The sequence below is a fragment of the Manis javanica genome, chromosome 12 (assembly GCF_040802235.1).
Source record: "Manis javanica isolate MJ-LG chromosome 12, MJ_LKY, whole genome shotgun sequence".
In the NCBI taxonomy this organism is placed as follows: Eukaryota; Metazoa; Chordata; class Mammalia; order Pholidota; family Manidae; genus Manis; species Manis javanica.
The window spans coordinates 106,833,742-106,859,509 of NC_133167.1; the positions used below are offsets into that span (position 1 = coordinate 106,833,742).

General features: G+C 39.6%; 1 protein-coding gene and 1 long non-coding RNA gene across 4 annotated transcripts in view; both read left to right on the forward strand.

Annotated features, from left to right (window-relative positions):
* Positions 1–1,560: 1,560 nt before the first annotated feature.
* LOC140845255 (uncharacterized) lies at positions 1,561–2,979 on the forward strand. Its single transcript, XR_012124062.1, has 2 exons — positions 1,561–1,693; positions 2,399–2,979. It is a non-coding gene; the product is annotated as an uncharacterized lncRNA (long non-coding RNA).
* A 9,107-nt stretch (positions 2,980–12,086) lies between these two features.
* The window catches only part of ASB5 (ankyrin repeat and SOCS box containing 5), a 31,117-nt gene continuing 17,435 nt past the window's right edge, over positions 12,087–25,768 (forward strand). For 2 of the 3 annotated variants that reach the window (XM_017669573.3, XM_073219207.1), the window contains exon 1: positions 12,087–12,398. In XM_017669573.3, coding sequence (XP_017525062.3) covers positions 12,203–12,398 — 196 coding nt within the window. In that variant the 5' untranslated portion in view covers positions 12,087–12,202. The remainder of the gene's footprint in view (positions 12,399–25,768) is intronic. The other variant, XM_073219208.1, reaches the window with a different exon arrangement.

Consider the following 25,768-nt stretch of genomic DNA (forward strand, 5'->3'; position numbering starts at 1 on the left):
ACCAACTGTGGGTGTGTTGCCATGTGTACCGTTGTATGACATGTATTTCAGGGACACTGTAGCGATTATTAGCACTAATGTATCAAAGGAACTTTAAGGTGGTTATTGAAAGTATAATAATTATTATAAGAACTTCTTACTAGAAAAGCCACAATATTGTAGCCATTAATTATAACAAAAGTAAATTAACAGTTGAGTTATCCCTACCAATGAGTTATTCAGGGACAAAGTTGCAAAAGACAAAAGAAATGGATTAAAAACAAAGCTTGATATATAGGTATGTGGTTACTGGAAAGGGTACCTGTTAAAGAAAATCTTAATGATGAATAACTTAAAAGGGCACCTTACACAGTTATACAAAGCCCATAAAATAAATCTGATTAGCAAACCACCAGATGTTTCTTCATGAAACAAACCAACAGTCCACCAAGACTAAATCTTGCACCTTGGCTGGGCAAGAAATTAACTGATAAAGTGGATTATCATGATACAAAACTGAGGAAACAAAAGCCTCCAGACTTTATATATAAAAAAATTTATAAAGTGAAACATTGTTGGCATTTATTAATTAAGTACAAGTTCAATTAAGCTACTATTAAATAAACCTGTTCTGTGTTTGTGACCTGATTATGGTAATTCTTGGCTGTCAATTTATAAGGATATATTTTTTTATCTACACATAGATGTGAAAGAGAAAAATAGGTGGGCAACTGATAATATTTATGATTCATGACTGAACAATACCTTTTTTAGTAGTCATAGTAGTACCGAGAATTCAAAGGCTACTTTTTATCTCCTTGACATTCTTCAAATAATATTTACTTTTGTTTGTCCTTGGGAAACTATGGGTCAAAATCTGGGCATAATTTCCTTTCGGTGTTTGAGCCTGTTGAGCCACTTTTGCTGTAAGGTGTGGCAGTAGTTCCGTGAGGGCAAAGCTGCACTGTATTCCCAATTTACATATAGAAGGCCCTTGATGCATATTTTTTTGAGCAATGGACATAACACAGATTTGATGAAGTTAGACCAGAACCTTTCTATAGCAATAACAGGCAATTTTGTCAAATACTTTTCTTTTGTTTGCTTTTCACCTTTAGTCCTACTCAATTTGGCAACAGGAACTTGAGAGCAAGGAAACTCGTACTTACTTTCATATGTATTGTAATTGTTTATTAAACTCCACCAGGAATCAATGCCTGTTTTTCTATAACGTGTATTGAAAAACAAAGGCCTCAAATATTTTTAACTACCTTTATTTCAAAGGGGTAGGCCTAACCATTTAATAAGTATGATTGGTTTATTGAGTGATGTGAAGCTTTAGTTTCATTCCTTCATTCTCCTCCCTGCAGAGTATGCTTAAAAGTAAAAATAATATTGAACGTAATTCCTCTCCTATCCTGCTAATCCTTGGAAAGCTCCTAAATATTCTTGACATTTAACATGGGCGCTTTGGAGGGAAGCACGTCCTCTGAACTTGGTTGATCTCTCTCAGCAGTTCCTTATGATTTCCACTCCCCCCCACCCCTGCACTAAGGGGCCAATCTGTGTCGAGCGTGGGGAGAAGAATCTGGGAAGAATCTCAGGAGCCGCCTTCCTACCAGGAGAGGCAGTGGCCGCTGTTACTTCGGAAGCCAGTTCTTACCTGCCTTGTGGAGCGCTCGGCTTCAGTCCAAGATTGCCAGCAAATGCGTGGGTACATTTTCCTAATTCTTACAGTAAATATAAGAGTCAAATGGACGGCAGCCTTCAACATCGCGTTGATTGGTAATAAAGGTGGTACTTTGACCCCCATCTCCCTTCCTGTTGTCTTCTGCCTTTGGGAGGGATAAAAGGTGTTATTTATTGGACTCCCTCAAGACTTCACCATTTTGTTACATTGGCCAAGATCCCTGAGAAATAAGTAACAAAACCCAACACGGAGTCTTCAAGGCCTGGGGTTGGAGTTTCGATTTTCCTGTGAGGGCAGGGCATGTTGACCCACTGGCAGGCCAACTTACTGTGTGGACACAGAAGGCCTAATACCGAAAGCCACATGCTTTTAGGAGCCCCTGACAATGTTTTCATTTCTTTAAAAATCTGAAGAAAAGAAATAGATATAATCCAGCTTGGGTTTGTCTTTATACCAATGCAGTCAGGAAGTATAATTTTCAATATTTTAAAATAACTTTTTAAAATTTCATTAAGAACTTTAACTTCATTATATTAAGAAGTTTCTGAAGGCATAGTGCCTAGGGCCCAAAAGAGGCATCAATTCTGCCCTGCTTGGTTAGTCAAAGCTTTTGCTCAGACATTTACTGGTGCAGTCACCTTTTATTACTCTCACCTTAGTTAAGTTGGCCCTGTGGATGTTGACTTTAATGGGTACATGCAGCTTATGGTCTATCTATTCTGTCCACAGATGAGTGACTGCTCCTAATAAAGGCTTAAACCTAAGCAATTCCACAAGAACAGACGGTAGCAGTAGCCTCTGTGGCACAAAACTAAAAATGTCTGCTTACGAGATTCCGTGGAAGCCCTGTCACCATACAGAGCTCATGCAAAGCCCCATTGCTGGAAATAGAAGCTCTAAGGGAAACGGCAATTATGATATTTCACTGGACGGGAAGAGAAGTACCCCAAATAGGGCCTAGTGACCGGAACTGTCTCCATTGCAGATTTCTGATCACTGAAAAAGACCAGTGTCAGAAATGTCACTCTGAGGGAGGAGGGAGGATGTATGGGTGGCTTTTCCTTCCAGAGTAAAGTCACAGTGCCCGAATTAATCAAGTGCCTGCTGAGAAGTTTCTTCTAAAGTTCACGTTGTGGATGCCGTCTGGAAGTGGCATCAATGGTTGAAGTTTGCCCTTAAATGAACTTTCTATAAACAAAATCATACAGCAATTTTTGGGGGGTGTAGGAAGTCATTTCTTCAACACTATGTTTGTGAGTCATATGTTTTTATAGCTGCAGTTTGTTTTCACAATAAACTACATGCCTGGGCCCGGTCTGCATATAGTTTGAGCTGAAACCAGATGGTGCCCGTTGGGCTGCTGCGGCTGTTCAGCCTCGGGGTCCACACGGGAGACCTGAGAACAGACGTGGCCTCTCCTCTCAGTGGATAGGATTCAATTCTACTCCTGAGTTCTGGCAATACCCCCCTTTGATGAGCCTGGTTAGATTCTCATTGATTCTGGGGCTATTGCCAAAGAGCCTAGCTGTTTGGTCCACCACTTGGAAAACTTCAAACTAGCGATTTTAAGGCACTGCTCTTTGAGGCCACAAACTTTGGAAACAAATCGTGCTACAAAATGACATCAGGCTCACTCACATAGATATCCACGGTCAGGGCTCGTTCTGATGGGCTGCGAACATCGCTGCCTAGATCCACCCTCGCAGTGAACGCGGCCACGTCCTCCATAGTAGAGCGGCAAAAGCTAAGGGCTGATTTTGATGCAGAGGCTGACACTGCATCAGACATGTGACTCAGTCAGAAGTGCGTCATGTGTGTCTGGTGGGGGAGGCTGCGCGGCCTGCGGCCCGCCCCGCCCTCTCCTGGAGCTGTCAGTGGTGCCTCCCTGCTTCAACATTATTTTCTGTTGGTCATGTTTTCTGCTTTTCTCCAATCAGCTGAGCACTGTGGCTCTTGCATCTAATCTGTGCCATGTGCTCAGCTTTCTGGACAGTTTTCAGGTGCTCAGTGGTAAGCTTTTTTATCACAAAAGCTACTCAACAGTAGATGGGCAAGCAGGGTATTGGGCGAGCCTTCTGTGCTTCCACTGTTGGGCAGTGGAACAGCTTCCTCAGAAATGAACTGAACAAGCATTCTCCCTTTCCCTCGCTCCCTTCCTGCTGATCCCCACACTTGGGTAAGGCAGACTGGTCACTAAATGTGGCTTTCTCCAGAACAGGAGCATCACCTCGCCTCTGCTTCCTGGGTGATGATCAGACTGAACACAGTGGGGGTCACACAGATATGTTCTGAAAGTTCAGGACTCTGCCCTGACTGTTCCTGAGCATATGCAATATAATTTACAGAGTAAAATGCACAGAGCTTAGATATACATTTGATGAGGTTTTTTCACCCAAATATATATTCCATGTTACCACCACTCAAATAAAGAAAAGTAATATTCCCATCTTCCTAGAAAGTTATCTCATCCTTTCCAGTCAACCCTCCTGCCCCACCTCAACCCAAGAAATCGGTCTTTTAACTATATCACTATATATTTGTATTGTTGATCTTTAACCTCATATAAAAGAAACCATGTAACAGGGACTCTTTTGCTCAACATATATTTGTGAGATTCTTCTAGGTTTTGCACTTATCAGTACCTTAGTCCCTTTATTGTTCAACTGTATTACCCATTTCCACAGCTTAGCCATTTCCTATTGATGGACATTTGGATTATTTCCAGTTTGGGTTCATACGAATATACCCATTATGAACAGTTTCAGGATTCATCCCTTGAATTTTAATTTCTTGTGCGGAAATGAGAGGGCATTCATATTTAAATTTAAGGCATGTCTTTGTTGTTGGAGATTCTGAATCACACCAAGCTACATCTTCCAAGTTAGTGTTCATCATTTGAGTTGCCATTTTTTGTTACTGTAAAATTTATTTAACAGATTCTTATAAAGCACTTAGTATATGCTAGACACTGTTCCAAATATTTTTAAATATTAACTTATTTAATAATCCTGATATCCCATTGCAGAATTTGTCAGTATTCACATTTTACAAATGAGAAATGGGACAACAGAAAGAACAGTTAACTTTCTGGCAGTCATGGAACTAGCAAGCCAGGATTCACGTCCAGAGAGTCTGGCTCCAGAGGCGATGTCACCTTCTTGTAAGTGTCCACATCTGAACAGGGAATACCGAGAACATACCCCAGATGACCAGAGAATAACTAACTAGGCCCATTAAACACACTTCAGATGTCTTAGAGGAAACCACTGTACAAAACTGGGCACATATTAAATGTGTTTGTTTGAATGTCAAGACTCACCAGATGTCAAAGATGAAGAAAAGATACAATTTAGAGAGCTACTGACCCCAATGAGTTCCTAATGTTCACTCTCTTAGAGAGTGATCTTCCATTTTTTCCAGATATGAGTTGCCAAATCGACGTGACATTATGTGGGGAGAAAAAGGCCACCGTTATCTTGCCAGGGCCCCCCACCCATATTCTTGTGGAGTTGCCTTTCCTTACCACTTACAAAAAAATCTTACCTTGGTTTCATGGACTGCAATGCCTTGCATATTCGTCTTTGTCTTTGCAAAATACTTCCGAAGCCCGCTTCTGCCTTTGGTGGTATTACAGACTAAGGCCAGCTGGGGGAGCTCCCCAAAGGACTCCCCGGAGAAAGCCTGAGCAGGCCAAGCCAGGAGGCAGTTCCCATGACAAAATGAAGCCAAACTGTAACTGTAAGGGAAAACCGAGGCTCGGAACGGTTCATGGACCTAGTGAGAAAGACAAGGAAAGAATACAAAATGATGAGCTGACACTGAGGTTAGTGGTCAAATGAAGGCTTCTCTTGGCCTTGCACTGACTTTACATTCTAGGTATTAGACAAAGAAAAGAGACAAACAAGTTGCACAACCGAGAGGAAATCTGTTGTTAAAAACTGGAATTGCATTTGTTTCAAGTCCAGAGCGTACCAGCTGAAGGTGAGTCTGGAGCCTTTACGCTCGCTTGGGGCTTTAAGGTAGCCATGCGGCTTCCACCTTCTTCATTCCCAAACCTGTGCAACTTTAATGAACTCATTGGCTAATGTTGGATTGCAGTAACATATAACAAAACATATTTTTCTGTTACCATTCTTATTATTACTGCCATCATCACATTTTCAGATAAGATTTTGCATTTCCAGCCCTTAATTTCTTAAACCAGGACTCCAGTGTGAGATCAGCTTTATTTCTAAGACCTGAAGTATCTGCTCTCTGTGTATCCAAAACTGTTGCAAACCTTTGTTATGTGCCTGGGGAAAAAATAATCAAAATATTTGTGATGAATAAATGTCTTATGAAGTTAACAGCTATCTTTCATTATCTTGAAGCAAAAATATATCATTTATTTTGAATATAACACAAGTTATGAATCCTGGTTGTAGAAATGGGCACATTTTCTGATATCAGAGGAAGTCTGATAGATTTCTTTTACATAAATCCATGTCTACAGTTGACGGAGACTATAATACTACTGGACGTTGGACATTTAGTTAGACAAGCACACAGCAACATGCTGTGTCTATTATGCAATGGGTTCTAATCTAAATAATTTAAAAAACAAAATAATAGAAATCATGATATATCAATTGCTGAGTTCTTATCATGCTGACAAAGTGCTATGCATTACTGCATTTTAAATGTCACAACTTATGAGGTAGACCCTTTTATTATGGGGCTTGTAATTGGAGATAAAAAGTAGATTTGAAAGGCAAGCACACAAGACAATACCTCTGTTGAAGAAACCATAAGGTCCTAAACAGGGTCATTCACAGACCCCAATTTATTAGTCAGTTGGCCATATTCCAGGGTAATTGATACATTTTATCTCTTTGAAGAAATGACAATAACTAATTTCTAAAATGTATATGTAAGAATGCCCATAGTATTGGCATGCTTGAAGTCCCGGAGCATGGCGGAATCGTCGTCTCACTTCTGTCGTGGCCCCAGGCTTTGGGGCTGCAAAACGATGCCATAGTGAAAGGCTTCCTTTTAAACACTCTTGGAAGTAGATGGTTTGTTTAAATAAGGTAGTTAGAACAAAATCTTATTCACCAAAGATTTTTTTGGGGCCATTAGCTTCAGGCCAGTGAAATAGACGAGTATTTAGCCACAGACTATTTATAACCCAAACATGGCACAAATGCGCCCTGTAAATCATGTGGTGCGATAGAGTGGGAGGCAGTGAGTCACCGAGGCACTACGAACGTTTCAACTCTAATCCGTGACCAATAGTATGAAAAGAATTGCAGTGAGAAAAGCTGGAGCTGCCATCCCAGCACTTCCTCTTTGGGAAGTGTCATCTTGGGCAAATTATTTAGTTTCTTTAAGTCTCTGTTTCCTCAACTGTTGCATGACAGGGATAATACCCACTTCATATTTCTTTATCAGGACTCCAGAAAATATAAATATATTAGGACTTCTTCATAGAAGTGAGAGAAATCCCAATTCACATTGGTTTAACAAGAAAAAGGAATTTATTGTTTCATATTACTGTCCACTCCAGCTGCTGCAGGAGCAGCCAGGTTCAGACATTCAGAAAAGGTGCCTTGATACCACCTTTCTGATTCTCACTGGCTTAAGTGCTTTGCATTGGCGTAATTCCTGGGTAGGCTGTTTCCTTACTGATAAAGACAGCTCCCAGCATCTTCAGGCTCAGACCTTGCTATCTTAACTTCTCCTGTAGAGTAAGAACATTTTCCCCAAAACTCCCAAAGTCCCAGATATATCTTTCATTTCCTAGTTTGGTCAAATGTCTTTTTCTGGGGTCAGGGGTCAAGTATACGGACTGAGGTTGGGTGAGATAGGATCCTGTAAGGAAATGTTGGGTTTGAAAAAAAAAAAAAGAAAGAAAGAAAGAAAATCTTCATTGTAATGGATAAAATATTCAAAACAGTGCATGTCACATAGTATTAATAAGTGTATATTAATCTAAAAATAGAATCTATTTTTAAACTCTTAGATCTGTAGAGCTGCCAGCTTTGAGCCAAGTTTTCCTGGCCTGCACATAATACGTGAGGACAATCTGTTTAACCTAAGGCACCCTCAGGATGACTGCAACATGAGATGTGAGTCAGTTTTTAGGATATAAGTTGTTCTGGGCTTTGGAGAAAGCCTGTGATTTACCCCCAAAAGCCTGGATGAAATCTAAGTTAATGATGAATTTGTGGATAATATTTTATTTTTCTTATGAATTATCATAGTACTAGTAGAAATTACTCTTTTGTTCTACTATACTAGAACTATAGCTAGAGGCTAAAAGCAAGAATTTGTTCCCAGGTAATACAGTCAGACTAGAATAGCTCTCAGCAAAACCGTCCCCAACTAACAATATAAATCGTAATTATTATGACAGTTATAATCTCTCTGAGTTTACCCTTCATCAATAATGAAAGTTAATGTGACAGGAACCTGGGGCATCGGTACGTGTAGTTCCGCTGTGAACATGTGAATTATTTATGGCAGAAACCTTACATCACAAGGTCTGAGTCTTTGTAAGCAGTTAGGACATGTGCTTTGGGTCACCTTTATGAAGTGGCTATTTTCACGAATACAGCCTTTGGGTAAGTGAAGATAAACTAATTAAACAGAATCTACAGACTCTACTGAATGAAGATAAAACTAGATTCAGTTATTAATTCCCTTTAAGGATTTCAACTTCTGGAATTTCAAAAAACATTTGTTTTTATGTCAAATTCCTGTGTATTCTAACATGTGAGTCTCCAGTATATTCTAAACATCTAAGAGCTTCATCTACCTTTATTTTTTCTCATGAGCTCACAAAATGAAAAAACAAAGGTTACATTTTCAGTGGTGTTTTAAGCACAGCAATAAGCTATGATCTTACCAATAACAACTTGCATAATTTTTTCCCTTTCATTTTATCAGCCATCACTGTCCTTCAGATTTATGAGCAAACGACTTTCCTCAATTTGCAATTCATTGCATATAAATTCTCCTCAAAAACCCTATTCTGAGCCTGGGAAGGCACCTGCCACCATAGTGAACATTAGCACCCTTGCTGTTTGAAATGCATCCCTGTAAATTCTGTTATTCGGAATAAAGAAGTCAATGAAAGTCTTCAGAGTTCTACTAAAAAATGGCCATTTCAATGGGGTGACTGTATTTCCTCTACATAAAAACATTTATGCTAGTGTTTACCAACTAGAAAACACTGGAAACAAACAGTTTTTATTTTGTCCCACTGACATTTTCAATCTAGTAACTTGGATTAATCCTATAGCTAGGTCGGATATTTTTAGTCTCATAATCTCTGGAAATGAGATTCTCTCTTCTCTGAGATTCTAAAGACTACTCTGGCTACATTTGAAAGTTTTTATCCTAGTCAACGTCATAGGGATGTGCAATTAAGTGTCTGAAAGACATGCAAAAGCTGCCAATCCAAGTAGTACCCGGGAAGAATGAAGGGGATGGGCGGGAGACTCGAAAAGAGAAAGGTCAGGAGGGCCGGGGGTGGTGTTCCAGAGCCCCCTCCTCAGACACCCATGTGGTGGAGGTGGGCAGAGCCCGTACCTAGAAAGGCAACAACAGGAGGAAGCCAAGGGGCCTTTTTCCTTTGGAAGCTGCTGTAGGGATCACCCCTTAACACTGACGTCCAACTTCCACTCTGCCATCTTATTAAAATACTGAGTTGCAAGCCACCAGTGAACTCCTCCGGCCAGACCTACTATCCTTCTCTTTATCTTTATTCTTTTTGTTCTTACTTAGTTATTTGACCCTGTTTTGAACACTCACCGTTTTTAATGTACTAATTCTCAACTACCCTTTTCTTTGGCCCCTTTATCTGCTTCCTCTCTGTTGCTTTTAAGGGGGCCACAGCTTCGAATAATCTAAAAGGATTAGCCCAGTCATGAGACATTTTCCTTCTCCTTGATTCCCATTTGTTGAGCACACCCAAGACTCCATCTCATAATGGTCAGAGCATGTATACCCTGCCCTCTGAATTTAGTCCTAATTTAGGCACCTCGTTAAATACAGTCTTAGACTATCTCTCTACTGTGTGTGTGAATCTATGATTCTGTCTCAGTCTCAATATGCATAATTGTATTTGCTCACTCAGATTGTAAACACCTAAAAATGGAAATTTTGAGCAGTAACGGGCAGATATTTGAGTCAGAACTATGTTCAAATAGTGCTATTGCTCATGGTAAGTTATAAAGGTATCTCAATAAGTCACTTAAATTGCTAATTGTTTTATTTATTTTTTAATGCTAATACCAGGAAAACAGGGGCACATACTTATCATGTGTCTTTTAAATATTAATAAAGTTATCCATGGTATTATTTGGAAGTGAAATAATAATACACTATCCAGTTTATGTGAAAATATGAAAAATACACTAGTTTACATGTGATGAGCTCACTTACTGTGAGTTATTTTATTGAGCCTTGTTGTTTATTTAGTGATTAGTAGAATTAGAGATGGTAAAAGTTGCAGAAGGAGAGAGTACACCAACACAGAAAACAGAGGTGGGAATCAAAGAATTCACTAAAATAAAACCTGATATCTTGACATAAAATCCTAACTATGAGACATTGGTATTTTTCTACTAATAAAACTACAGGGATTTAAACTTAATGCCCCAATGATAGCAGCCTTATTGAAACAAAAGTGCTCCGCAACCCCAAAGAATCCAGGCCCTGGGGTAGCTGATGTGGAGATAATTATTTATACTGGCACTTACTGGCAAAGAGGAAGGAGTGAAACCTTAGACAGACACTGAGACATGACTTGGGCGGGTTTCACGTCCAGTGCCGGAGTGCCGAGGCGGCAGTCGGCGCCGTGACTCAGAGCACTAAGGGCCCAGCTGGCCGCGCCACATGCCTCTCTGGTGCGCAGTCCTGGTCACCATGCCAGGGGAAGACTCACCGCAGGGCGGTGGTCATGGGATTACGTAAGTGACACATCTCGCCCCCAGTGAGAGAGGAACATGCAGTGCTTTGAAGGTAATTGCCATTAACTTCACATATGAAATGGCCCACTGGGCTCGGAACAGCCACTCACACTAATTCCCTGCCTGTGAAAACAATACCGACGGCCATTTTCATAAAAGCGCTCAATAATTTCTTTCTAATCTATTCACCTAGTTTACTTTTCTGAGAGCTGCTCAGTCACTGGGGACAGAAACAGCCTGCTGTATTGGGCATCTTTCCTTTACAGCAATGTCTCCTCTGCCTTAGGGGGTTTCATGTCAGTCGGTCCAGTCAGATAAGATTCCCAGCATAGGAAGCATGTGCCACCAGTGCACCAATCCCTGACATAATCCTTTAAGAAAAGCCACTTCTGTTTGCTTACGTCTCTGCCAGCACTTGTAATTTGGGAGGTTCTCAGATTTGGGAAGCAATACAACAATGAACAGGTCCCAAACCTGGTCATCTAAATGTATAAATAAGCTCCCTAATACACCATTTTATATTTTGGCATATTATTTTTGGCCTAAGTGCCAAATATTGACACTCCACATTATTGTTCTTAATAATTTACTCTATTTCTCTTTGAAAAATATAACTTGCCTAAGGATGCCCTTGTAGACAGTGGCATGTCATTTATAAGTAAAATCAGATTGTAGTTAAAGACTACAGGCCTAAAAAGTACATCATTTTGCTTGGTTTGGGATAGTCTAGATGAAACACCTGTGTCTACTTGATAATTCTCTGGATATGCTGCCTCATCCAGGAAGCCTCTTGCGATTCTCCCCTACCAGGATTAGGCCCTTCCTTGAGCTCTGGTACCTGTCCTCTGTATTTATCTGATATCTATTACCTCGTCTAGACTAGGAGATCCTTGTGGCAGGGCCATGGCAATCTTCTTTGTCTCCCCAGCATCCAAAAAATTGTTTAACACACAGTAGGTACTTAAAAAGTATTCACTAGATGAATAACCAGCCTAAAGCTACTACTCTCTGGTTTTCCCATCTATCCACTTAAAAAAAACTTTTTCTGATAACAATGAAAGCAACGTAATTGTCTAATTTGGTGAGTAGAGTCATTAGATCACCAAGTCATGGACTGTGTGATGATTCAGCTCATGATCTACAAATAGGACCATTTTAAAGGCTTTGATTAATGAACTTAATTTCACCATGATCTTATGAATATCATTACTCACTTGCAAAGTCTTCAAAGTGTTCATGACAATTGGATACCAAAAAAGGAATAAATCTGTACATAAATTTCAATACCTGGATTTTGAAATTCAGAGCACAGAGGTGGGGGTGTCATTTTATATTGAGAATGAAAAGTCAGGAGCCCTGCAAACGGGACACATGTTGCAACTGCTTCCATGTGGTATTGTCAGACCAATAGGAGTCTGCACATAACTTTTATGGAGAGTATAAATATTTTGAGCCGGAGGCATCAGTACCAGCTGGTACCTTCTTTCCGCAGGACCAGCTGTCCGGGAGCACCCGGCCTGGAGCCAGGCACAGCTGAGACTTGAATCTCGCCGAAAAGGCCACAGATTCCTGTGCAGCAATGTCGGTGGTAGAAGAAAGCCGACCGTTTGCTCAACAGTTGTCCAATGTCTACTTTACGATACTTTCTCTCTTCTGCTTCAAGCTTTTTGTGAAAATCAGCCTTGCCATCCTGAGCCATTTCTACATTGTGAAGGGCAACCGCAAGGAGGCGGCAAGGATCGCGGCTGAATTCTATGGGGTGAGCCAGGGCCAAGGTATGTGTCTGGTTGCGTGCTCGTCTCACGTTGAGTTTAACTGTGATTTCATCCTCCAGCCAAGAAATGTTTTCCTTAGTCTCTTTAGTGGCTACTTCAAAGTGAAGATTTCATAAACATCACCTTCTAGAAAATATTTGTTAACTCACTTCATGGTTTCATAAAAAAGACAATCAGTTTGCCATGTGACTGTCTGGGTAATAAAACCAAAGTGTCCTTGCAAAATAGATTGACGGAAACAAACTATTAAATATACTTTTTAATTAATGAGCATTTTAAAACTTTTAAGCATTTGCCAAGCCATACTTTTAGAGGCTTTCATTTCTCATCACACTTCAACTGTCCTTTAACGTGTACCCAAAGTTTTAAAATTTTTCAGTCAAATTTTCAGTTGTAAAGTAATTATGAAAAAGAGATCTGAAGGTTCAGTTTGTTTTCCACAACAGTTATTTGACCAAGATTAACCACTTGATGATGAAATAAAGCACAACATGTCAAATATTAAGATTAAAGGCATGCGTTTTCCTGATGGAATTGTTGCTTTGCTTAATTTGTAAAAAACTGATTAACAGAGTATAAGAACATGAAGTAACACATTTATGAATGCATGTAGGCAAGTATATCCATCCATGCTCCTTAGAAGAAACTGAAGTATGAGACCAAATGAGAAACAATGATTGTAACCATACTTTAAAGGTTGTAAAATCTTTACATTCCACTGAACCGGTATTCAGTACAATGAAAATAATTTACGGTGAGCTTCAGGGGCCCTTTCAATGTCTTACTGTCTTTTGATTAATTGTTGGTTTGAAAATCAACAGGCAAACATGCACAATTTAGAGCCCAAAATACCTTTAAAGGAACTTAATATTTTCAGAATCAAGGTATACTGTCATATAAATAGAAAATGTAATTTAGAGAAATGAAAAGCACTCAGAGTAGAAAGCTTCCTTCTCAAAATGTGTTTTCTTTACATTTTTAAATTTGTGGAATAGTTCGTTTTAAAATCTAGTTACTCTCTGGGACCATGGAAAGTTGAGTGAAGGCAAAAAATCTTTTTTTTTGGTGTGTGAGGTAGATAATGAGCACATTTTTCCTAAGGAAGATTGTTCTTGTGCAAAGTGAGGAATTTATGCACTCATTAAAAGTCAAGAAAATCTAAATGTCAGGATGAAACTCTCACAAGGAAGATGGGATTTAGAGGAAATAGGCAGTATTTAATCCTTCAATCCACCAGCTCTGCATGAGAACAGGTATAACTATTTAAATATAGCATATATTACATTGGTAAATGGAATATTTTGTTTAAAAACCAGCAAACATAGGAAACTAGATTTTAAAGCAAAAACCGTATTTTGGATACAAGACTAAATAGATTCTAAGGGGGTAAAATTTGCTTTCATGGGCAGCCTATATAGCTTATTCGTTTTTGTCTATGTATCATGAGAATTGCTATACATAAAATCATAAAATATTGGCTAAAACTCCACATCTTTGTATGGATTAACTAGGGTTTTGCAGGAAGCTATGGAAGCTCCTTTTGGGTACATATTTATAAATTACAATAAACAGTCATCCTGTCCTAAGCCTGATCTCGGTGCGCTCATGCTGGGAAGTCACAGGAATGTATGCGATGGAGTCCACGTTCCTGGCTACTTTTATGAGTCTGTGTTTAGATATATTAGAACTCTAGGATTATGTCTCAAAAAGGAAAGAAATAAATTGACCATCACTAACAGAAAACACTTTTCCTGGAAACGTAAAGTTTTAAAAAATTTTGTGTTTTTATGTTAGATCTAGTTAACAAAATTCTTCCTTCCAATATCCCATATTTATGTTAGACAATCAAATATTTTTATTCATTGTAATCCTAACTCGTCTCCAATTTTATTTTAATATTAGTAGGATAATTGGGTGCCTTACTATTTCTTGATCTCTAACTTCTAAAAGTTAATTCCTCTTTGCCCAGGAAAGTACTACTTTCTCCATTTAACATAGCTCTTTTATTTATAATTTACAATCACAATTAAACTGTTATTTTATTTATATTTTTATAATTAACTAATTGGACTTAATTATCTTTGTTTAATCTAGCAATTTCCTCCTTCCTAGGAAAGATTAGCACCTTCATTCCACTTCGAATTAAGTTTCTCATTCCTACTTTCAAGACTTAAGCCAGATTTTCCCTCAACATTTCTGATGTGGAGTTGCCAAATTCCATGAAATATGAGATGATGTGCATATTTTCATGTCTTTCATAATCACAGAAGTCCCTGTTGACACCATTCTGGACGTCCTCCCCATGAGGAGAAGTACTTTGGTAGTAAAGAGAAGAAACTATGTCTTCCTAGATACTATTGCAAATAAGATCATTGTATTAGAACAATGTAGGGTGTTTTTTTAAAGCACTTTCCACTCAGCCTTGAGACCAAGATATGTTTACACAACAAGAATGCTGAGAGCTAAATGCTAGCAAAAATAGCTCACGATTATTTCCTTCTTCATCTCTTTGCAACTCAGTAAAACTTACAAATCTGCCTTTTCACCTTTTGCATTGAAAACTTTTACCAACTCCACCATCATATTCAAGGGACCTCTGTTTGTTACATTTTGCTATGTAACTACCTCCAATAACATTCATGCTATTAAATGTCCTGATGACAATCTCTACATAACAGAGGTCTGGTCTATTTTTAAAGCCAGCACTCTACTTTGAGACCAACAGTGAAACTAACAGGAGTTGAAAGGTGTTTTTAGCTATAATATCAAAGAGTACACAGAGCAAATGAGCACTGGGGAAAACACTGCTTTCTTTGAAATCACTCCAATGGCCTAGAGAAGCCTTGAACTATTAACATCCCAAGGACCCTTCAAGAGATGGCAGCTCTTCTGTCAAGGGTGGTACTTCTCAAGTTCTATCTTAGACTCAAAGTTCAGAAGTCTTACATACAAGTGGACAGGGTCAGTTCTAAGCACCTGTTTTGTGAGTACCCATGAAGGAAAAACAAGATATAAAAAAGACAAGATGTCTGAGTAGTTCATTCTAACTGACTACATACCAAATGAGTCTAAAGAATGGAAAGGTCAGTTTCAGAGTTGGGCTTCCAGAGAGTATCTTCATGGAGGAGGCAGATCTTGAGCTGAGCCCAGGAATGAACAGAGGCACGGAGTCAGGAGTGCCCCCCAGAGCATTAAGGGACTGGGGCAGAAGGTTCACACAGCAGATAAATGATAATAAACTGGGCACAGATATGAAGGGATTTAAATGGCAGGCTAAGCAATTCAAACTTGAGTTGAAAGAAGGAGAAGTCAGTGAGAAGTCGCTGATATGCATGAAGGTGGGAAAATGGGAAAGGACATGTGTAAAACCCTTATTCAAGTTAGATTTATATAGCAGTGATCTTTGGAGGTGGGCGATGGGACAGAGGTTGAAATAGGCTCCTGCCAGGGGAGATGAGGACCGAGACTTGTGTCTTGGTGGTGGTGGTGTGGATAGAAAGGAATGGCAGCAAAAAATAAAAAGAATGAATCTAATGATACCTTTAAATAGCAAGGGCAGAGGAACAGATGTAAACTTAAGGTACCTGCTTGTCCTCCAGGTTGAGATATTCACATGTCTAAAGAAGAAATATGTCAGTCAGAGAGGGATTCATTAGCCACACGGTGAGCCCCAGCCAGTGTCACCCAGAGAGGGGGCCCCTGGGCTGCTCGGTGAGTCCGGCAGTGGCCTCTCTCTGCGTGAATCACCAGGGTAAATCAAGATGTGGTAGAGCTAGAACGTGAATTCTGGTCTTGCCCTCATTTCTTTAATGTAGTCCCTTTGTTCCACTTCTCCATCACCAAGTGACCTCTGACCCCCATTTGGCTCTCCACCGAGATCTGTCCGCAGAAAGAGAATGTGCTGGCTGCCCTGGGGAGTGTTTTAGTTCGTCTTTAATGTTTGGTGCTCTTTGAGTTCTGAGACAATGTCTGAGATTGAATTTGCTCCAGCTTTGCTGATAGATCAGGTTTCTGAGCCTGCAGGGCCACGGACCAAATGTTAGACTGTGGAAAATTCATCAAGGCAACATCTGTGAGGCTGCTTGAAAAATAATCTCGTGACACCCAAGCTCCTCAGGCACTCCTCTCACAGTTGAGACTTTAGGTAGAATGCAGAAAGTATGTAGAATCCTCTGATAGAATATTTGTGCTTGTGATTTCATAAATCTGGTTTTCAGAATGCTGTTAAGCATGCAGTTTTTGATTGTTTGTTCATTTATTTGATGCTTGGAAACAGGCTACAGTTAAATGGGCCACATCAAGTCAAATGGCAGAAGTCCTTGGCGTTTCAGAGAATAGTGTACCGCAGATAGGAAAAGCAGCTACAACTTTGTATGTCATTTCTCTCCATCAGTAAGTAAAATCTATCCCAGGTTTAAAAACATCTTTAGGAATTTAACTTTATAGCCAGCAATGGAAGCTTCACTATAGCCTTCTGAGGAGTAAACCTTGTTTCATGGGATTTGGGGGCTGCCGTGTTAACTGGGTATGAGGTTAGTTACGTTAGGAACATTTCTCAGAATCTCAGCAGTGAAAACTTTCAAGAGGCACATCCATAGGATGACTTCTTTCATGGCATTGTATGTTCATTGCATAAAGGAATAAAGGTATACTTTTCTAAAACCTTGAAGATGTGAGGGTTTGGGGGCACATTTTCTATACTTAGGTGGAACTCTGCAGAGGAATAACCTGAATCAATAGAATTGTTCTTCTATCAAAGACATAACATTATAATAAAAAATGCTATAGAAAAATTTTCAAAAGAGATTTAAATTTTGCCCAAGCTGTCCTATTTTTTAGAAATGCCAGAGCATTTTTGGGAAGAGACCATTATAGCATTGTGAATTAATTCCAAGGTTATAAAATACTACCATATTTTTAATGTGTTCTTTCCCCTTCCTCTGTATTTGGAGAACTACATGCATTTTTGGGATCAGAGAACTTGGCATCACTGATGGTAACTTAGGAGGGATCAGTTTTCCCAGGAATATTCTCATACATTGTGTTCTTCTCTTCCTTTGTTTAGGCAATCAACTATTTGCTCATTTATTACTTAGAAGGCTTACTGGTGTATCTTCTATGTCAGAGGCACTGTGCTAGGCATTAAGGATAAAATACACAAACAGACCAAGTCCCTTTCCTGAAGGTGTGTATTGTCTAGTGGCGGAGACAGCCAGCCAGTGAACTAATTTAAAAGCGTGGTAAATGCTATCTTACAAAGTTAAAGAGAGTACTGTGGGGGCCCGGAGACAGGGTAGGATAAGAAGAGCTGTGCTGGGATGTGCAGTCAAGTAAGAGCTGTGCTAACAGCTGCACGCCGGCTCCCATAAGCACGAGGGTGTCCCTGCTCACAGTGCTCACAAGCCCCCGGCCCCAGCGTCACACTTGCTTCACTTTCTCGCCTTATAACCTGTTGTTATTAATTCTAACTCCTTTATCTCCTGCCTAAATGTTTACCTAAAGGCTCAGGGCTTCACTGTTCAAATGATTTACTTTTAGGAAAGAACATTGCTTATCCACCAAACTTTTTGAAAAATGACAATGACAGGCGACATTGTTACAGACAACTCTCAAATTTCAGTATCATAAGGACAGTTGAAGAAAGAAAACTTGGTGTCAACTTTCTGCTTTCCAGTTTACCATGTCTTTTAGAAGATGGTACATGATTAAAATAAGCTATTTTTTCTTAGTAACTGACAACCTAAGACATCTTGAATTTAATTCAGTTCAATAATATTTGGACACCTACTCTATTCCTCACAATATTATGTGCTACATGTATGTAGATGGATAAATATATATATACACACATGTGGGAATACATATATATATATATACACATATTTATATATTTACCACATATAGTATATGACTTGCTTTTTGAGCAAAAACTTGGGTGAGTGGAGCCACACCTTGCATGTGTAAAACAAGCAAACAGGAAGCAAGCAGGAATTCATGAGGTGCTACATTGAAAACAGGTTCTGCAATGAATGTTCTCTAACGAAGTACATAGAGAACATCAGGCACTGCCTAGAGAAGGTGGAACTTAAGGTAAAATTTCAAAGGCAGAACATACCTGGCTGCATCCAAGTGGAGATGAAACTGAGCTGAATATAAAGAAGAGAAAGTTGGGATTTGAAACCAGACAAGCCTGGTTCATCTGGGGCAAAGGGTTACGCATCAATAGTAGCTAAAGCTATGTAGTCGGGTGGCTGGTGCCAGTGTGGCAAATAAATACACATCTTCTCAAATCATGCATCCAAGTCCAGTTCTATGAAGAGCTTTCTAATGCCTTTACAGAATTTAGCCTATGAAAAAGAGTCATTAACTAATGATGGAAATAATTACCACCATAATATTTTATAAACTCCTTGGTGTAATGAGTCAATATGTCATTATGTGTATTTTGTGAACTCCATCTAAGAGAAAACAGAATACCTCCTCAGGACTGAATTAGCAGTGCACATCCTCAGAATAGCTCCATGGCAGCTCCATGGTTCCTGCAACAATTTTAGCATATTAAGCTCATTTTCTAACCTGGGGAGGAAAGAGGAAAATTTACCCCTAATGATCAGCAAACCATGTCATTGAAAGCAGGCAGGGTATTTGAAATGTCTCTTCCTGTAAAACTGTCCTCAAATAGTTTTAAAAAAGAAAGTGTTTGCTTACAGGCTGTGGAGAACTTCTGTCATTTCTTCTTTACCAGCTGCATAAAGAACAAATCATTCATTCTTTCCAGCCTTCTCTCAGCAGTGCTACAAAGCAAACAATTGGCTTTTTAGACAGGAAAGTCCGGAGAATATTCAGTCAGGGAAGGAGAGGCTTAAAGAGTCTCACATATTGAGGTGCTGTTAGCATGTCCAGGTGGCCTATGATTAAACAAGTCCACTGTGAAATTTAGGTTGAGGGAGAACATACATTAGAATGGCCTTTTTTCCTCAATCTTGTAAGTCTCCTGTGGTTACTCTGGGACAGGATTTTAAGAATCTATGTAGATTGATGAATGTTCTGGAAGACCCTCTGGGACTGAGAGGCTAGGTGTGCAGGGGCAAGCTTCCCTGTCCCCCCACTCCCCAAACAGCACAGCTCTACTTACTTGAAGTCTCAGAGGTTGGACTTTAAGAGGAATTTATCTTTAAAGGATAAAACAATATAGAAAACTGTCCCCATCTTTTAAAAATGTTATGTAAGGTACATGCATCTTTACAGAACCTAACCACCCTACAAAATGAGTCAGAACTGAATATCCTTTCAACATTCTTTCCTAGGGATCAGAACACCAGTAAACATTTTGGGCCTGTCAGGAATGAGCACAACTATGCGAAATGATGCAAAGGCATCTGTCTCCATCAGGGCAGCTAAAATTTCCATGTCACCATTACCTACTGAGCAAAACAGAAACATTCAGAAATACATACGCTCTTTCCAGAAGGCTTATAGTCTTAAACTATGGGCAGAGTACAAACAAACTGAAATTTAATACCGAAATGCCATTCATGTTCTTAAATAGAAACACTGGCTGATCTCCGTCATCAAGTGAGCAGCTTGATTCAAATGAAAACTGACAAAGATACAAGGAAGTCAAGGCCCATCCATTGAAAATCTGCTCTTCACCATCATAAAGCTGTGTTTTATGCATATTGCGAACAATAAGCATAAGTTCCTTATTAGATGGTTGGGTCGGGGAGGCTGCTGCCAAAGTGCTGGAGGAAGCTGTTCTTCGAAGGAGGTCTTGACACGCCACTGCTGCAGTTAAATAATGAGCACATAAGTAATGACTCTGTGAGTGGCTGAATTTCTCAGTAAAAACCAAACACATCTTTAACTACTGAGATTTATGAGCTACTTCTGTTTTCCAAATTTCCTCATTCCCTGGGGAAATGATGCTTCCTATCATCCATCAAGTGAAAGCAGTAACTTTTAGAAGGAAATGATGCACCGAATGAATTTCAGAATCTGGAAGCTTTTGTCTTATTTTCCTGTTAAGCCGTGATCTAGAACACGGAGTGAGGAAGAGAATGTGCTAGTCCCTTCGGAGTCCAGATACATAACATCACAGGTCTGTAGAGTCTGCGAAGGAATGAATACTTCACAGCGACACTCCAAGAACAAAAAGAAAGGGGGATAAATGAAAATGTGAGCATTTCTCTCTCTCCGCTCCCTGTAGTGTGGATAAAACTGCTCATCTAGTAAAGTCTAGTATGGGAGCTAACTGTTATGGTTGCTTGGAGAAATCAACCAAACAACAGTGATTTGGGTGGGAGAGATGACCTTCTACAGAGTATTAAGTTTAAAAACAATACTGCATATGTAATTGGGGTGGCATTCCATGAATGTGGAAGAAATGGGGATATGTTTAAGTTCAATATTTACGGTCCATTAGAAGTCATGGTAATATTTTTACAAGAATTTTTATTTATGAAAGTTATTTGGATTCAAAGATTAAGACTTTTATAATCATTTAAATCTTTGTATCTCTGTGGTGGCCACAGCGATATTTCTTTTCTCATTTCTGATTCTGTTTGTGTCTCTAGACTCTCTTTTTTTCTTGATAAGTCTAGTTAGCGGTTTATCTATTTTGTGTATTTTCTCAAAGAACCAGCTCCTGCTTTCATTGATTCTTTCTATTGTTTTATTCTTCTCTATTTTATTTATTTCTGCTCTAATCTTTATTATATCCCTCCTTCTACTGACTTTGGGCCTCATTTGTTCTTCCTTTTCTAGTTTCATTAGTTGTGAGTTTAGACTGTTCACATAGGATTGTTCTTCTTTCTTGAGGTAGGCCTGTATTGCAATATACTTCCCTCTTAGCATAGCCTTCGCTGTGTCCCACAGATTTCGCAGTGTTGAATTATTGTTGTCATTTGTCTCCATATATCGCTTGATCTCTGTTTTTATTTGGTCATTTGTCCATTGATTATTTAGGAGAATGTTACTAAGCCTCCATGTGCTTGTGGGCTTTTTCGTTTTCTTTGCGTAATTTATTTCTAGTTTCATATACCTTTGTGATCTGAGAAGCTGTTGAATTTACCGAGGCTCTTTTTGTGGCCTAGTATATGATCTACTCTTGAAAATGTTCCATGTGCACTTGAGAAGAATGTGTATCCTGTTGCTTTTGGATGTAGAGTTCTGTAGATGTCCGTTAGGTCCATCTGTTCTAATATGTTGTTCAGGGCCTCTGTCTCTTCACTCATTTTCTGTCTGGTTGATCTGTCCTTTGGAGTGACTAGTGTGTTGAAGTCTCCTAAAATGAATACATATGCATTCTATTTCCCCCTTTAATTCTGTGAGTATTTGTTTCACATATGTAGGAGCTCCTGTGTCGGGATATAGTTATATCCTCTTGTTGGATTGACCCCTTTATCATTATGTAATGTCCTTCTTTATCTCTTGTTACTTTCTTTGGTTTGAAGTCTATTTTGTCTAATAAAAGTGCTGCAACTCCTGCTTTTTTCTCCCTATTAGTTGTATGAAATATCTTTTTCCATCGCTTTACTTTCAGTCTGTGTATGTCTTTGGGTTTAAAGTGAGTCTCTTGTAGGCAGCATATAGATGGGCCTTGTTTTTTATCCATTCAGTGACTCTATGTCTTTTGATTGGTGCATTCAGATCATTTACATTTAGGGTGATTATTGATAGGTATGTATTTATTGCCATTGCAGGCTTTAGATTCGTGGTTACCAAAGGTTCAAGGGTAATTCCCTCACTATCTAACAGTCTAATTTAACTCACTTCATGTGCCATGACAAACACAACCTAAAGGTTTGTTTCCTCCTCCTCCATTCTTTATATGTTAGGTATCATATTCTGTACTCTTTGTCTATACGTTGGGTGACATCTATTTAGCCTTAGGAATTCCCCCTATAGCAGTCCCTCCAAAATGCACTGCAGAGGTGGTTGGTGGGAGGTAAATTCTCTCAGCTTTTGCTTATCTGAAAATTGTTTAATCCCTTCTTCAAATTTAAATGATAACCTTGCCGGGTAGAGTATTCTTGGTTCCAGGCCCTTCTGCTTCATTGCATTAAATACGTCATGCCAGTCCCTTCTGGCCTGTAAGGTTTCTTTTGGGAAATCTGATGATAGCCTGATGGGTTTTCCTTTGTATGTGATCTTTTTTTTCTCTCTAGTTGCTTTTAAAAGTCTGTCTTTATCCTTGATCTTTGCCATTTTAATTATTATATGTCTTGATGGTGTCTTCCTTGGGTCCCTTGTGTTGGGAGATCTGTGCACCTCCATGGCTTGAGAGACTATCTCCTTCCCCAGATTGGGGAAGTTTTCAGCAATTACCTCCTCATAACACTTTCTATCCCTTCTTCTCTCTTCTTCTGTATCCCTATAATGCGAATATTGTTCCATTTGGACTGGTCACACAGTTCTCTCAATATTCTTTCATTCTTAGAGATCCTTTTTTCTCTCTGTGCCTCAGCTTCTTTGTATTCCTCTTCTCTAATTTCTATTCCATGTACCGTCTCTTCTACTACATCGAATCTGCTTTTAAATCCCTCCATTGTACGTTTCATTTCAGATATGGAATTTCTTAATGATTGAATCTCCATCTTGAATTTGTCCCTGAGTTCTTGAATATTTTTCTGTATCTCCATGAGCATGTTTATGATTTTTATTTTAAACCCTCTTTCAGGAAGATTTTTGAGTTCAGTTTCATTTGGTAAGGAGTTTGTGAGATTTTGGTCTGAACCAGGTTCCTTTGATGTTTCATAATTCTATGTGGTGCCCTCTAGTTTCCAGAAGCTCTAGTCTCTGTAGCTGCCCTAGAGTGAAGCTGGGGGGCGTAGGGGAGCGGCACTGGTGCCTGGGGGGAGGAAAGAGCTGTTTCCTGGTTCCCGGCTGCAGTGCCCGTCTCCAGTGTCAGGGCCAGTGGGCCGAGCACACAGGTGTAAGCCTCTGTGCTTGGTGTCTAGCTGTTGTAGGGGTGGCTTCACCCTGGCTGGCCTGACACCAGTGTAGTGACCGCCGGTTTGCGAGCAGGTGCCAGCAGGCCAGGAGGAAGGCGCAGCAGGCTGTGTGTCACAGAGAGGGGCCTCGGAGCTGAGTAGCCAGCCAGGAGGATGGAGCGCCTGAATCTCCTCAAAGTTCCCAACTTGCTGGGCAGAGTGCGCCCAGACAACGTTGTCCACCTGTTCCTTCTCCCATGCAGCAAGCTCTGTGCACACCCCTCCCCTTCAGCAGCCCTCTCACTCCCAGGGAGCCTCTCAGACTGCCCGTCTTTCCTTTATCCCAGAGCGGCCAGATGTGGATCCCCATCCTCCACAAATGCCCGGAATCTCAGTCTCTCAAGCACTCCACCTGTCCGAGCTCCCCAACCCCATCAACCTCCAGAGCACCACACCATGTAGGTTTGTGCTCCAAAGCTGACCTCCAGGGCTGGGTCTTCAGCAGTCTTAGGTTTCCACCCCCTCCCCCACTCCATTTCTATTCTTCCCACCGGTGAGCTGAGGTGAGGGAAGGGCTTGGGTCCCCCCAGATCAAGGCTTTCGTATGTTACCCTGCTTCGTGAGGCCTGCTCTGCTCGTGAGGTCTGTGTGCAGTCTGGTACAGCCTTCTTTCCTGTTGTGCTTTTAGGGCTAGTTGTATTAACTATATTTTCACACTGTATGTGGTTTTGAGAGGAAATCTCTGTCTCACCTCTAACGCTGCCATCTTGAATCTCTCTCGTCTGTGTTTTTTGTGGCTTCACCTTCACGGGCTGTTTTTGTTCTGATTTGTGTTGTTTTGCTTACAAAGTAGCAGAATTTCATCCAGTACACCAAGAACTGTTTTACATACACCAGTCACTAAACGACTAGTGAACCATGAATATCTGTGGGGTTCACCAGCAACCGAAGTATTTGAGAGCTGTGTTTTAACTTGAATTTTAACTTTACTGCTAGACAGACAAGATGAAGAAAGCATGAATGGTGCACTTACATCTACATTATGCACTAGTTAAGAATAATGCCATAAAAACTAACATTAATCCAAAGCTAACTGGGGTACCAGGCATTGTTCTGATTTCTGTATTTCTAAATTCTGATAGAAATCCTATGAGGTACGATTACTATCCCATTTTCCAGATAAGAAAACTGAGGCTCAAAGAAATTAAGTAACTTTGCCCAGGTAGCGAATTTAGTAATTAACTGATCTGGGATACAGACCAGCTTTGGCAGTTTGATCACTATGCTGAGGCTTCTAACCAGTCCACTGAATTAGAATGCGCTGCTCTATTACAAAGTGGTAATACTGATATTTTAAAAATCAAATGTAGATCAATTGCTGATGCAAGTGAAATTGATAAAAACGTCACATCAACAAAAGTTTAAAATCTTTTATTTCAATGTGTTTTATGTATTAAAAAACAAAATTAGGATTTTTTTAATGCAGTGTATATTTTCTCCTAAATATGTGTTCAGCAGAAATCTGGAGAAATACTGAGATCTGTTTTCAAAAACAGAACCAATCTCTTTGGCTAGATTTTCCTTGCTTATTCTTCTCTTTCCCAAGGGCATCCTTCACTTTGATATCCTTCCATTAGTTTCAGAGTTAACACGCTAGCCAAATGCTCTCAAAGATACCATGTTAAGAATAACAGCAATAGCAAAGATGGGTTTTGCCTTACTTTTCCACAAAAATCTTTTGGCTTCATAAAAATCTTAGTTAATTGAAATGTACTGTCTGTGATAACATCATATCCTCTTTAAGAGTCACTGTTTACTGCTTACAGTTTATTAAACATCAGTGTAAATGAAATGTAAATCACATATATGGACATTTCTAGCAGTTGAGGGGCATCAGTGCAACCTAGCTATGGGAATTTCAGAGTTTGTCGTGACTCTAAGAGCCTTTGATTCCCTGGCATATAAAGGCTGCTTAGACAGTGATTGAGTTTCATGCGATTCTAAAATTCCTCTCTAGAGCTTAAGGTGCAAGTGAGCAGTGACTGTGTTATCATATTTGGGTCCCCAGGACATAACACCTGGCAGGCCCCTAATAAATATTGGGTGAATGGGTGAATGAATGATGTTTTACCACCTTGTTCAATTCATTACCCCCAACTAGAAATTATTTACCTTAAGTAGCCAGAGTTTATGCTAGTCTCTCATGATTTAAGCACTTAGGCATTTTAAATTAAAATCCTTTTTATTATTTTCTTTCTACACATAGGGATTATTTTTGTCTTAAAAAATCATGTACATCATTTCGGGTAGTTTAAATATTCCTAATTCAGGGACATCTTCTATTTTATGGTGTTATGCAATGTGCTTTAAACTTTTTGAGAAGGTTTTAGCTCTCTTTATGAACGAGTATTAGAATAGGGTAGAAATCGCCTTTATATA